Source organism: Leucopleurus acutus (assembly GCF_964270905.1).
Source record: "Leucopleurus acutus genome assembly, chromosome: 1".
NCBI classification, from domain to species: domain Eukaryota; kingdom Metazoa; phylum Chordata; class Mammalia; order Artiodactyla; family Delphinidae; genus Leucopleurus; species Leucopleurus acutus.
The window spans coordinates 141,439,429-141,451,906 of NC_139142.1; the positions used below are offsets into that span (position 1 = coordinate 141,439,429).

The 12,478-nt window shown below is 51.7% G+C and overlaps 1 protein-coding gene across 1 annotated transcript in view; it reads right to left on the minus strand.

Annotated features, from left to right (window-relative positions):
* Window positions 1–12,478, minus strand: part of HCN4 (hyperpolarization activated cyclic nucleotide gated potassium channel 4) — a gene marked incomplete at both ends in the record, with an annotated part of 41,245 nt that overhangs the window by 12,281 nt on the left and 16,486 nt on the right. Inside the window, one exon of the mRNA XM_082839060.1 lies at window positions 2,761–3,184. Coding sequence (XP_082695186.1) covers window positions 2,761–3,184 — 424 coding nt within the window. The remainder of the gene's footprint in view (window positions 1–2,760; window positions 3,185–12,478) is intronic.

Below are 12,478 nucleotides of genomic sequence, written 5' to 3' on the forward strand. Positions count from 1 at the left end.
ACCGGCAACGCTGTCAAATCTCCCCAAAATACCATGGCCCCCAGGGCCCAGGTGTAAGTGGGGAGCAAGGCTGGCCCCCAGCGGGCTGGGGCCTGGAGACACGAACCGACGCTAGAGAAGGGAAAGAGCGACTGCTCTGCTTTTAACGGCAGTCCAGCTGTTAAGTCCAAGACACACAGAAGGTTGGGGGTTTCTCAGGGACTGAGGGAGCCAACGAGGTTCTGAATTTCCACTTGGGACAGAAACCAAGAGACAAGCCCCTCAGGACATTCCAGGAAATACGCCTCCATCTTCCCTCTGCAGCTACTCAGAGGGGCCCTGGCCACCACCACCCTCACCCCAACAGGCACTGTCCCCTCTCAGCCCTGAGCTCAGACCCACATCCAACCTCTCTGCACCTACATGTCCCCCAGGTTCCTCAAACCCAGTCTGTCCCACAGAACTCACCCCACCCCTCGACCCTCCACTGCCTGCCTCCCCAGTCTCAGCGGGGAGTCGTCCCCAACAGAGGGAGCGGTAACAGGACCAGGCAGCCTACTTTCAGGCCACCTGAGAAAGTGGGAAGGGCAGGGAACTGGGAGTCAGGAGGCCTGGGTCAAGATCCTACCACTGGGGCAGCTGACCCTTCCACCCTCGGTTTCCTCACCTGACAAATACAGGTAATAAATCCTGCCCTGTTGACTTTGTCAGCCAGGTTTGAGCAACCAATGAAATTATGGGTAGAAAGTATTTGAGAAAAGTAAACACCCTGTAGAATGGGGACGGGCATTTATTAAACAGTTCTCTGCACCCAGTTTCACACTAAGGGTTTTACAAACATCATCTCTTTTAATCCTCACAACAACCCACTGAGGAATGTACGACTTCTACCCACTTTGCCGATAAGAGACTGAGGCTCAGGGGGTAAGGTGGCCCCAAGGTCAGTCAGCTGGCAGTGTGGAGCTGGATTTTAATTCAGGTCTCACGTGTCATCCTAGCCCTAAAGCCCACATGCATTCCACCACACCCAGTCCCTGCCGGGAGTCAAGAGTGCTAACTGGGGTCTGATCTGGCCCTGCCAGAGGTCTGCTGCGTGACTTTGGACAAGTCACCGCTCCTCCTATCAGCAGAAATAATGCAAATTCCAAACCAAAGAGAATTTCTGCCATGAAGTGATTCTGCCAGGCTGGTGTAGGGACTTCTGCAGCACAGGTGTCCGTGACACCTCTGACCTCGATCTGCCAGTGCCCCGACTCTCAGCCATGGGTGCTGTCGCCCAGGGCCCAGGCTGCTGCTGGGAGTGGGGTGGGGGCTTCGTGTCCTGAGTGTGGGAATTTCCATCCAAGCGTGCAGAGACCAGGAGACTAGCAGTGAGCCATGGCAACAAATGCACCTCTGCGGAAGCTTCCCCAGGCCACAGCCCGCTCCAGACCCCAAGGCGGACAGTCTCACAGAACACATCTCCCCCCACCCTGGTACATTCAGGCTGGCCTGCCTGCGGCTGCCTCCAAAAGGTGGTACTTGGTGGTAGCGGTAAGTCTCACAAGGTCACCTGCCTTTTTCCAAACCCCAGCCTGCAGTCCTCTCTTTCTCCCATAGATGGTTGCATTCAGCCCACAGATGAGTTAGGTTTGCTCAGAATGGTGTTGGCCACCTAGTTCTTTTACAATTTTTTATTCAGTTTCTATAGTCAGTGCTCTGCCCAGAGCCCCTAGGATCCCTTTACAGTCTGTGCTCACACAACTCCAGGAAAGCACCAGGCTTGCACTCCCTACAGCTAGCACCTGTGGCTCGTTATCAGAGGCCTGACTGCAGGAAACCGCTTTGCCTGCTAGCACCAAGGGCTGCAAGGGTCCTGAGCCAGTGACTGACAGGTGAGGGGATATAAAAAGTTCAACTCCTTTGCCCTGATTGGGGCAACTCCCAGGTGTGGTGTACACCATCCTGGAGCTCCCCACAGGATTTGCTTGGTGTCACCCTTGTTTGGCTTCCTTCCTTCCTTTCCTTCCTATTCCTTTCCTTCCTTTCCCTGCCCTTCTTCCCCAGTCCCTTACCAGATTTTCCTGGAAACACTTTGCTCCCCATCAAAAAAAAAAAAAAAAATCACTTTCATACAAATCCTCATCTCAGGGTCTGCACCAGAAGAACCCAACCTAAGACAGTTGCCAACAAATTTTGCACAGAAGTCCAGATTTCTGCTTCTCATGATAAATCTGTAGATATAGCAACCCTGAGCCCATTCTCACTTGGCCACAGTGGCTAGAGCTGAGTAGAGGCTCCCTCATACAGATGGAAGATATGTTCTCCAGTTTTCCCCAGTCCACCACACTCCCTATTGTCCTCCAAATGGCCCTTTTCACCCATTCATATTCCCTGCCTGGCCCCCACAAGCTTCTGAGTTTGCAACCTCCACAGTACAGTGCAGTGATTAACAATGCAGGCTCTGGAGTCCAGGTCCACCAATTAATAATTCTGTGACACTGTATAAATCTCTTCATATTTCTCTATTTCCTCATGTAAAAAATGAGTACTTATACCTACCTATATGGTACCCTCTATGGTTGTTAGAGACTTAAATGGGATATTGCCTGTGAAGTGATTCGTGTAGTATCTAGCGCATGATAAGAAGTCAAGAAGTTACTAATATTTGTCCTCTTGGAAGAGATGTGCCTGCTACAATCCGACAGCCCACATCCAACTATCTGAGGTTACCTGCTGGTCCCTCACTCCCCTAGAGGGAAGACACCTCTTCCCTGAAGAGGTTTGGGTCTGAACACTCACCTCTTCCCACTGGTGAATATATCGAATGAGGCGGGAGAGACGCAAGAGGCGCAGGAGGCTGAGGATCTTGGTGAAACGGACGATGCGCAGGGCCCGGGCAGTCTTGTAGACCTCCGAATCGATGCGTGTCTCCACAATGAGGAAGATGTAGTCCACGGGGATGGAGGAGATGAAATCCACCACGAACCAGCTTTTGAGGTACTTCATCTTAATCCGCTGCGGGTCCAGGATGATCTCTGTGTTGTCCTCCACCACAATCCCTGTGCGGAAGTTGAGGACCAAGTCGATGAGGAAGAACGTGTCCGACACCACGTTGAAGACAATCCATGGTGTGGTGTTCTCATCCTTGAAGAAGGTGATGCCCACAGGAATGATGATCAGGTTTCCTACCATCAGCAGCAACATGGTCAGGTCCCAGTAAAATCTGCCCAGAGACACATAGGTCAGTCATAGGAGGAGAGAGAGAATGAATTACAGACTAAAAGAAAGCTCAGAGACCGCAAAGGTGGGAGAGAGAAGTCTTCAGAGGTTCTGAGACCCTGCGGGAGATAGATGCATGGGTACCAGGGCAAGATGTCATGACTGGCATAGAAACAGCCTCTTCCTTAGTCATCCTTAGGGACGCCTTCTGCCTGCCCCTCCGTGAGATCCCCGATGACAAGCCTCCTACTCCAATCCCCACGCCCCAGTGAGAGGCTGAAAAGCAAACTAAATGATGACATCCAGAAAGAGGCGAGAGGCTGTTTTAGCAGCAGAAGTAATTCACCCTGCACCACCCCAGGCTCAGGCCAGGATGCTCCATCCTCCCTGAGGGTCAACTGTGGCCTGAGACAGGATGGCAGGCAGACATGCCACAGACCGTGACCAGAGAACAGGGGAGGTCCAGACACACAGCAGGAGCCTGGGATGCTGGAGGCATGGGATCCAGTCCTAGCTCTGTCACTGACAGGCAGGTGCCCTCCCCACTCTGGGCCTCAGTTTCCCTACTGTGCAATGAGGGGCGGGGCCTCCACACTCGGTCCTGTAATTCTGATCTGGCCTTCTCCCACACTGGCTCTCGGGGGGGCCTCCCTTTAGTCTATCCCCTATAGTCAGAAAATGTCTGACCATCTCTCTCCCCCAGAGGTTTACTTCTAAACACAGCGGTAGGGAAGGTCAGTAATATCTTCAAATGCAGGCAGTGTTTTTCTTTTTTTTTAAATATATTTCAACAATTTTATTTTATTTTTTCCAGCAAATAATTCATATTTAGCAAAGTAGATATTTTTGATGTTCAAGTACACATTTAAATAAATACTGATTGAATGATCAATATATTAATCACAATAAAATACTGCAAATATTTTCTCATTTTTTCTTAAAAAGTTTCCTTTAAACATTATTTGGTAGAATAATTATTTCAGTTACCAGAGTTTCTGTGATAAAATGTTTAAAACATTTTTATCGGAGTATAGTTGATTTACAATGTTGTGTTAGTTTCAGGTGTACAGCTAAGTGACAGGCAGTGTTAACGGGGGGATTTCAGGCACCAGTGAGGTACCACTCAATGCAACAGAATGAGACCAGTGGGGACTTCCAGCATCACTTCTTCTAAGGCCTCAAAGCAACTGCTAATATTTCCTGGGGAGGTGAGGAGGGACCCTCAGGGTGAAGCCTCTGAGAGGTTAAGCAGTATAAGGAGGTAAAAGCCAGCTCACAGGTCTCCCATCTGGCCCAGCAGGGGCCCCTCTGGAGTATGCAGGTAGCACAGGGAGGCAGAGACCCTATGTCTAGAAGGCATGACCAGGGACCCTGCCCAAGAACCAGCCACCCCAGGGCTGGCCCTAAAACTGAAAACTTGCACTGCAGAGCTGTTTCTCTCTGCTAGTAATTTAGACAGTTACACAATGACAGACAAATGTATTATGTTGGGAACAAATAAGCCTGTCTTCTCCCAGGAGAAATAACCTTTCAGCCATCTTTAATTCTCTACTGCAGGGAAGCCAGGGGGAAGGGAGTGGGAGACAAAAAGATAAGCTTTCCTCGAGTCTTCAGTGGGTCCCACCGCAAAACCAAAGTTCCCCGGCCTGAAGAGTTCCAAGTTTGAAAAGAATTACTTCACAGCAAATTGCTTTCTTTGTCAGACTCAGAATGGCGCTCTGAGTCAAGGAGAGGGCAGGGCCTGCTTCAGTGAAGGTGGGCGAGAGAGTTGTCCCACATCACACAGCTCAGGGAAGTGTGGCTTCCGGAAAGGCAGCTTCCGGCAGCTCCTCTGAAAGCCAAGTTCTTCAGGGCATGAAGACGGAACTTCAAGTCACAGCCTCACTGGGCTAAGGCTTTTCACTCTAAGTCTGGTGCCAAGAGGTCAACTTTAGCTCCTTCCCTGCCCCACAGCCCGCCACCCCTTCGTCAGCCCTACTCCCCCTGTGCCATCTGGGAGAACCCACCCCAGCCTTCACACCCACTACACAGAACACAGCACATCCTGCTAATGACTTCTGGGCCCTGGGAGAATGGTTTCAGCTTCTATGCTGCTCTCAAGCTGTGTACACTCTCCACTCAGCCTCATGCACACCATTCAAAGACAGCTGCAGACACTCATTAGAGGCCATACACAGGTATCCTCATTCACACACACAGTGTGCAAACACCCCTATGTACACATGGCCATCGTTCCTTTTATTTAATCTCTTGGGAAAAACAAAACAAAAAAATTGTGACATAGAGAGGCCACTGAGAGCCTTGTGGCCTCTGTACATAAAGCTAATAATACACCCAGACTGGGAGAGTTTCTAAAATTAACAGAGCGGGTGCAAGGCAGCTCGGAATGCTGACTCGGGCAGGCCTGCTACTCCAGCGGGTTTCTACACTCTCCCAAGCTCTAGTTCCCTCAATTACAGACCAAATTTGAGACAGTAATTAACAGGAGAATGTTTTCATTTAGTGGTCTCCATAAAACCAAATTACATGAGGCAAAAACACCCATTTCCTTGCATTCTGATTAACTGTTTCAATCATGAGTTTCCAGCTGCTAAGGAATATTTTCTGGTGCCTGATCTGGGCTGGGGTCAGAACACTGGAGCATTTCTTCCCGCACACCACTGTCCTGGAGCATCAAAGTGATACTCAAAAGGCAGCATAATATGGTGGGAAGAAAGCAGCACAGGCTCTCAGGCCAACCCACCTGAACCTGATTCCTGGTTCCATCATTTGCTAGCAAGTTGCTTAATCTCTCCAAGCCTCAGTTTCCTCATCTGCTCACCTAACTAGTGGAACTGTTATAAGAACAAAATGAAGTGATATTTGTAAAATGCTCTGACCTATGCCTAGCCCATAGTTTTAAATGAGTAAATAAGTAATTCAAGTCAAAAAATTCACAGGAAAGAGGTGAGGGAGGTAGATGAAATCTTCCAGGGAAGAGCCAAAGCAAAGCATCTACAGGGGGTGGGTGGATGGGAGCTTAATAATGGTTCCAGAACAGCCAGGGGTGGAATTAAGGGCCCACAATATTCCCTGGATAATTGGACAGCAGAACCTATTTACCTCAGCATAGAGATGCCCTGATCTCAGGGAGCTCACGGTCCAAGGCTTAGCCAGAAGACAGAAGACAAGTTGGGCAATGATGTAAGAAACCATCCCAGGCAGCAGCCCAGGCATCTGAAAAGGTGGGCTCCTGGTGGCCTAGAAGGATGAGGTCATAAAGTGCTCCTGGAGGAGGTAACAGAAGTTGGGCTTTGGGAGCTGACCTTGGCCTTGTACACTATGCTTCCTTACTCTTTGCCAGACGGTTGCACAGATTTCTGAAAGCTGGGCCAGCAGAGAGCAATAAATGGTGTTCAGCACCACGGACAGCTCCCGGCGTGCCGGCCAGCCCTAGGGTCCTGGCCCAGCCAGCGGAAGTAGCAACAGCCTCCCCACTGCATCCGCAGCTCTCTGACCCCTCTTCTCCCTCAGTCCCAGTGATCAGAAGCATCTCAAGTGATTCCTTAATGTCCCTGCACATTTTCAATGGGGGGCTCCTTGGTGACTGAAAAGGCTCTATTCAAAAAGACCCCAAGGGGCTTCCCTGGTGACGCAGTGGTTGAGAGTCCACCTGCCGATGCAGGGGACATGTGTTCGTGCCCCAGTCCGGGAAGATCCCACATGCCGCGGAGCGGCTGGGCCAGCGAGCCATGGCCGCTGAGCCTGCGCGTCCGGAGCCTGTGCTCCGCAACGGGAGAGGCCACAAGAGTGAGAGGCCCGCCTACAGCAAAAAAAAAAAAAAAAAGACCCCAAAACACTCACATGTATCAAGCACTTACTTGGTGCTTTCAATGCGTTACTTCATTTATTCCTCACACCAGCACTAAGGGAGCTGCTATTATCTGTATTTTACAGATGATGACACTGAGGTTCAGAGAGAAGTATCTGCCCAAGACCACGCAGCTAGTAAGGAGCAAACCCCTAATTCAGAAAGGTCTGTGGAACTCCAGAGTCTGACCTCTTGGGATTTTAGGCACCTCAGTGGGATGCGGGGAGGTGGACAAGCCTTTCTGGCACGTTTGCATTACACTGTGGAGGCAGCCTACCACAGCAGGTACAGCCCCTGCCCCAGAGACAAGAGAGAAGAGAAGGGTGCAAAGAGGTTTCAAGGGGACTTATCTTCCTGATGCCAGGCCTTCTAAGGTACTTTCTGGGTGGGGAAACTAACACATCTTTCAAGTATTAAAAGCACCCCAGTCATCAGCAGTCATCAGCACCCCAGTCATCAGTTGTACCCATCCTGCAGAAAGGAAAACTAAGGTCCACCAAGAGGGAATAGTTAACATTTCCAAAGCCTCAACCTGGAGGCCCAATGCTCCCCTGGCCCCCACTACCCCTAGAATCATTCATGAATAAATCCCACAATCCCGGCTACGCATCCACAGTGGCAGGTGGCAGGCCCTGGCGGGGAAGCAATGGATGGCCAGACTCGGGCGTGCTGGGGTTGGCACAGCCCTGAATCAGAGGCCTTGGTCTCCCGAAAGCCCGATGACCCTCCCCATCCCAGTGTTCTCTAAGCTGAGAGGAAGTCCTAGCCAGCAAGACACCAGCTGGGCTCTGGAAGCCCCTGTCCCTGGACCCCAGGTCTGTTCTCCCTCAATTCTGGACCTTACTTTCTAACTGGACCAACAGGTCCATCTAGGCAGGTGATGGCCTCTCAGCAGGAGGGAGTGGCCTGTGGGCCAGCTTTGGAGGAGCGGGGTGCCCACGGGCAGAAGGAAGGGGGTGGCAAAAAGCCCAACAGCCCATTACACGGGTACCTGGAACATTTCATGGTCTGAGTGGAAGGTTATGGCCTCAAGGGAGCTGAGGGAAGAGAAGATCGAAGGCTCCTGATCCTGAACTCGGAGACTCAGGACCAGACCAAGGGGCCTCTCCTTCCCTGGAGGCTGAAGAGGATGTGAAGGGTGATAAAACGGAGGCAGAAGTGGATGTCCCGGGCTTCCCTGGTGGCGCAGTGGTTGAGAGTCCGCCTGCTGATGCAGGGGTCACGGGTTCATGCCCCGGTCAGGGAAGATCCCACATGCCACGGAGCGGCTGGGCCCGTGAGCCATGGCCGCTGAGCCTGCATGTCCGGAGCCTGTGCTCCGCAACGGGAGAGGCCACAACAGTGAGAGGCCCGCGTACCGCAAAAAAAATTTTTTTAAAAAGAAGTGGAAGTCCCGGAATAGGGACGACCTCCTTTAGTTTCCTCTTGTCCACACCTGCCCATGCTTGCCTCTGAGCACATATACTCTCTCTCACACACACATGAACACATTTTTGTACACACACTCTCATCTACGCACCCCTGTTAAATTTTGTCTTTGTACACGCATCCATTTTCACACAGGCATACTTTCTTGCACACCCACTTGCATACATTTTGACACAAATGATATCCACTGGGAATCCTGTCAGCTGTAAGAAAGAGAATGTTTGGTTTTTGCCCATTAAGATCTTTTCCATCCTTCAACATTCACCTGAAGTGCTGCCTCTTCTGGGCCTCCCCAGCCTCTCACTGATGGAGCCACAGCCCAGCCTGAGCCCTGGCTCTGGATCTCCTAGAAAACGGTGGATTCCTTGAGGGCAGGAGCCTTGTCCCAGACACGCCTGTGTCCCTGCAGTGCTGGTGGCAGGATGTGGGGGGGTCCCCCGTGCTTTCTCCTGGGTGAGCAGCACACCCACGGCCCCATCTTATACCCTTCCCTCTGTGCAGACGGCTCCCACTCAGACCGCTCCTAGCACCAGACTGCATTCCCACCTGCCACCTGGAGGGCCTGCTGGCCCCTCCACCCAACAAGTCCAAGGCTGAGCTCAGCATCTTTCTCCTCAAAGCTGAATGGCACAGTCAGCATTTCAATCACCTGGGCTGGAAACCTCACAGCCATCCTCAGCTGCTTTCTCTTTCCTCCCACCCACCCCTGCAGGCCAAGCAGTGGCCAAGTCTTGTCTGGCCTCTTCAATGACAGCTTCTGAATCGGTCCCCAACTGCTCTGTCCTAGATCAGTTCCTCACTACTCCTCACCTGGACCCTTGCCCCTGCCGCCCACCTGGTCTCAGCCTCCTCCCTCTTTCCCTCCAAGCCACATGCTCTCTGGGTTATCTGGCCAAATAGCATTATGATTACATCACTCCATGCTTGAACCCCCCTTTGGTAGACTCCCACTGACTACAGAAGAAGGTTCGAGTTCCTTGGTCTGGCACCCCCGACCCCACTTCCCTCTTCTCCCTTCCACTTCCTTCACAGGAGTCAACTGGACACTTTTGGCCCCATCTCCATCCACCTCCTGGTTCCTCCTCCTGAGAACCACCCCTACCTCTTGAACCCCCATCTTTTGAAATCCCTTCTCTCATCCAAAGCCCAGTTCAATTGCCTCCTTCTCCATGAGCTTCGCCTAACTGTGCAGTGTGTCTATGTTAGCAGTTGTCACATCCTGCCCCTTTCATCAGGTACCACCGAACTCTCCTTCTAGCCCCTCAACAAAGAAGCCAGGAGTCTTTTGTGTCTGAGAAATGGACGGGAGCTGGGAGCTTCACCCTCCATTTCAGGCCCAGCATAGATAACTGCCCAAGCTGCTCATGAAGACGATGAGAATGAAGGAGGACAGCCATCAACATCTGTTAGGCATTTACTATTTGCCAGGCGCTCACCTGAGTCCCTTATACAGACTATCTCATTTAATTCTCATAAAAACCCTATGAAGGGCTGGGCCTGCGCGTCCGGAGCCTGTGCTCTGCAACGGGAGAGGCCACAGCAGTGAGAGGCCCGCGTACCACAAAAAAAAAAAAAAAAAAAAAAAAAAAAAAACCCCTATGAAGTAAATACTATGATTATGCCCATTTTGCAGTTGAGGAGACTGAGGCACAAGAAGTAGAGAAATTTGCTGTATATGGTGGATCAGGAATTCAAACCCAAACAGCCTGACTCCAGAGTCCCACTTCTAACCACTCTATACAAACATAAACCTGGTTGGTAGTAGTTTCTCTCTCCCAAACCCTGTGCCGACTCCTACTGCACCCCTCCCTCCCAAACCTGTCTCCTGTGCTCTCTTCCACGGCATCTGCATCCCCACCTTCTTCACTCCCTAACCCGTCTGCTTTTTCCCTTAAGCGAACCTTAGTTGTGTCACTCTCCCAAACCCCCAGAGGGTGGAGTGAGCACCCTCCCCGCTCCACACTGATGCCCCTTCCTGTCTGTGGTAGGAATGTCTACGAGATCCTCTGAGCAACCTGTCATTTGCTGCCCATCTTTCCAGCATCCATCTGCCACCCTTGGGGACCCTGGTGATGCTGGCACCTGGTTTACAACCTTCTGTTCCACTCCGAATCCTGCCATCATCATGGGTGACTTCTACTCCTTCTCAGCAGCCCAACAATAAACACCCAGCCTCCCAGGGGCTTGAAGTCCTGCCTCTAGTGTCTTCACTCCAGTCCATTCCAAGAGCACACCCTGGATCGGGTCACTATCTCCAGTTGGTCCATCTCTAATCTCAATGCTCTCTCTCACCCTAACCTCCTTTCCTTCCAGCTCTTTTATCCAATCATGCTAAGTCTCTTCTTTAGTGTCCCAGGAGCCTGAAGTTGGCTGACCCTCTAATTCTCCCATGAGAACCCTCCTGCCTCCTCCCGCCACCCCCAGGCATAATGGTCCTGCTCATCAACCTCTCTCGCCCCGTCCTTCCGGCACCCACTTCACCGGATCACAGTCCTAGCTCAGGACCACCATCAGCTCTTTTCCTGTTTACATGGGGGGCTGTGCAGAAAACCTCAGACCTCAGACCAGTCCTACTATAGACCAAGTGCCTTAGCTCCTTGTGCCTCTATTTCCTCATCAAGATTTCCATGCTCAGCTGGGCCCTCGCCTCTACCAGCCCATCCTCCAGGAGACCCTAACGACCTTTCCCACCCACTTCCCACAGCAGCTTTTCCAAATTATCTCCTCTCTCCTCAGAGCTCTGAAACTACCACTTCCCCTCTCCCTCCCAGCAGATAACACCACTTCTACTTCACAGAGAAAACAGAAGCCCTCAGAATGTCCCCGTCCTCTTCCTGCCACCAGACTACTCCCTTGCTTGTCTCCTCCTCACCGCTTTTCCCTTCCCCAGTCACAAGGGGATCAGTGACCCTTCCACCTGCCCTCTTGACACTGTTCCCTTTTTCCTCCCCAGGAAGCTTAATCTACAGGTTATCCATCCTCTCGCCCATATCTTCAATCTCCCTCTCTACTCATCCTTTTCCATCAGCTTTTAAGCTCTCTACACTTAAAAAAATAAAATCTCTCCTGAATCCCTACTGTCTTATCTCTTCTCCCCTCAGAACCAAGCTTCCTGAGAGACGTGTCGCCATCCCCACTCTCTCGCTTCCACGTCCGTCCCCAACACGCCTCTCAACCCCCCCGGCAACACTGCCGATGCACACGTCGTGCTGCAAAATCCCACGGACGCTTTCTGGTCTGTTTCCGTCTTGACCCTCTGCATCAGCTGACGCCGTGTGCCATATCTGCTGAGACACCTCACTCTGCTCTTTGTTCTGCCTCTCCTTTCCCTCCCGTTGCAGGAGCTCCTCTTCCCCTGCATGACCTTTAAATGTTTTTGTTCCTTTGGGCCCCCCCCCTCCCTCCTTACTCTCTCCCTGGGTGACCTCACCAACTCCCAAGGCTTCATTATTCCACTGGCTTCCAGACCAGACCTCTCCCTTGAGCCCCATAGCCATGTGTTCACTTGCTGACTACACATCTACACCTCGATGTCCCAAGGGAACTTCACTCTTGACATAGCCAGATATAACTTAGCAGCTTCCCCCATAGGCTTGTGCTTCCAGCATGTGATACCACCAGCCATTCAGATGCTTAGCCTAGAAACCTGGGGATTATCCTCGACTCTCCCATCTCGCTTACCTTCCAACACTCAGTCATGTGGGATGCGGCATGGCTCATCAACCCACCACCTGGCTTACTTCAGCAGCTTCCTAACTGGGCTTCTGCCTCTCCCAGGACCCCACAGACTTCAGGGTCCAGGGTAGGGTCCACAACCTCTCCACGCTTGGCCAAGCCCAAAGTCCTTCCATACTCCCAGCTAAAATCCAAGTTCCTCACTGTCATTCCTGGGCACTTCCTGATCTGGACTCAGCCTCCTCTCTTGCCTTGATTCTCGCCATGCCTCCCCTGTGTGAGATGCTCTGCTCCAGACACACTCAGCAGCTTTCAGTGCCCCAGACACACCGCACTTCTCTTCTC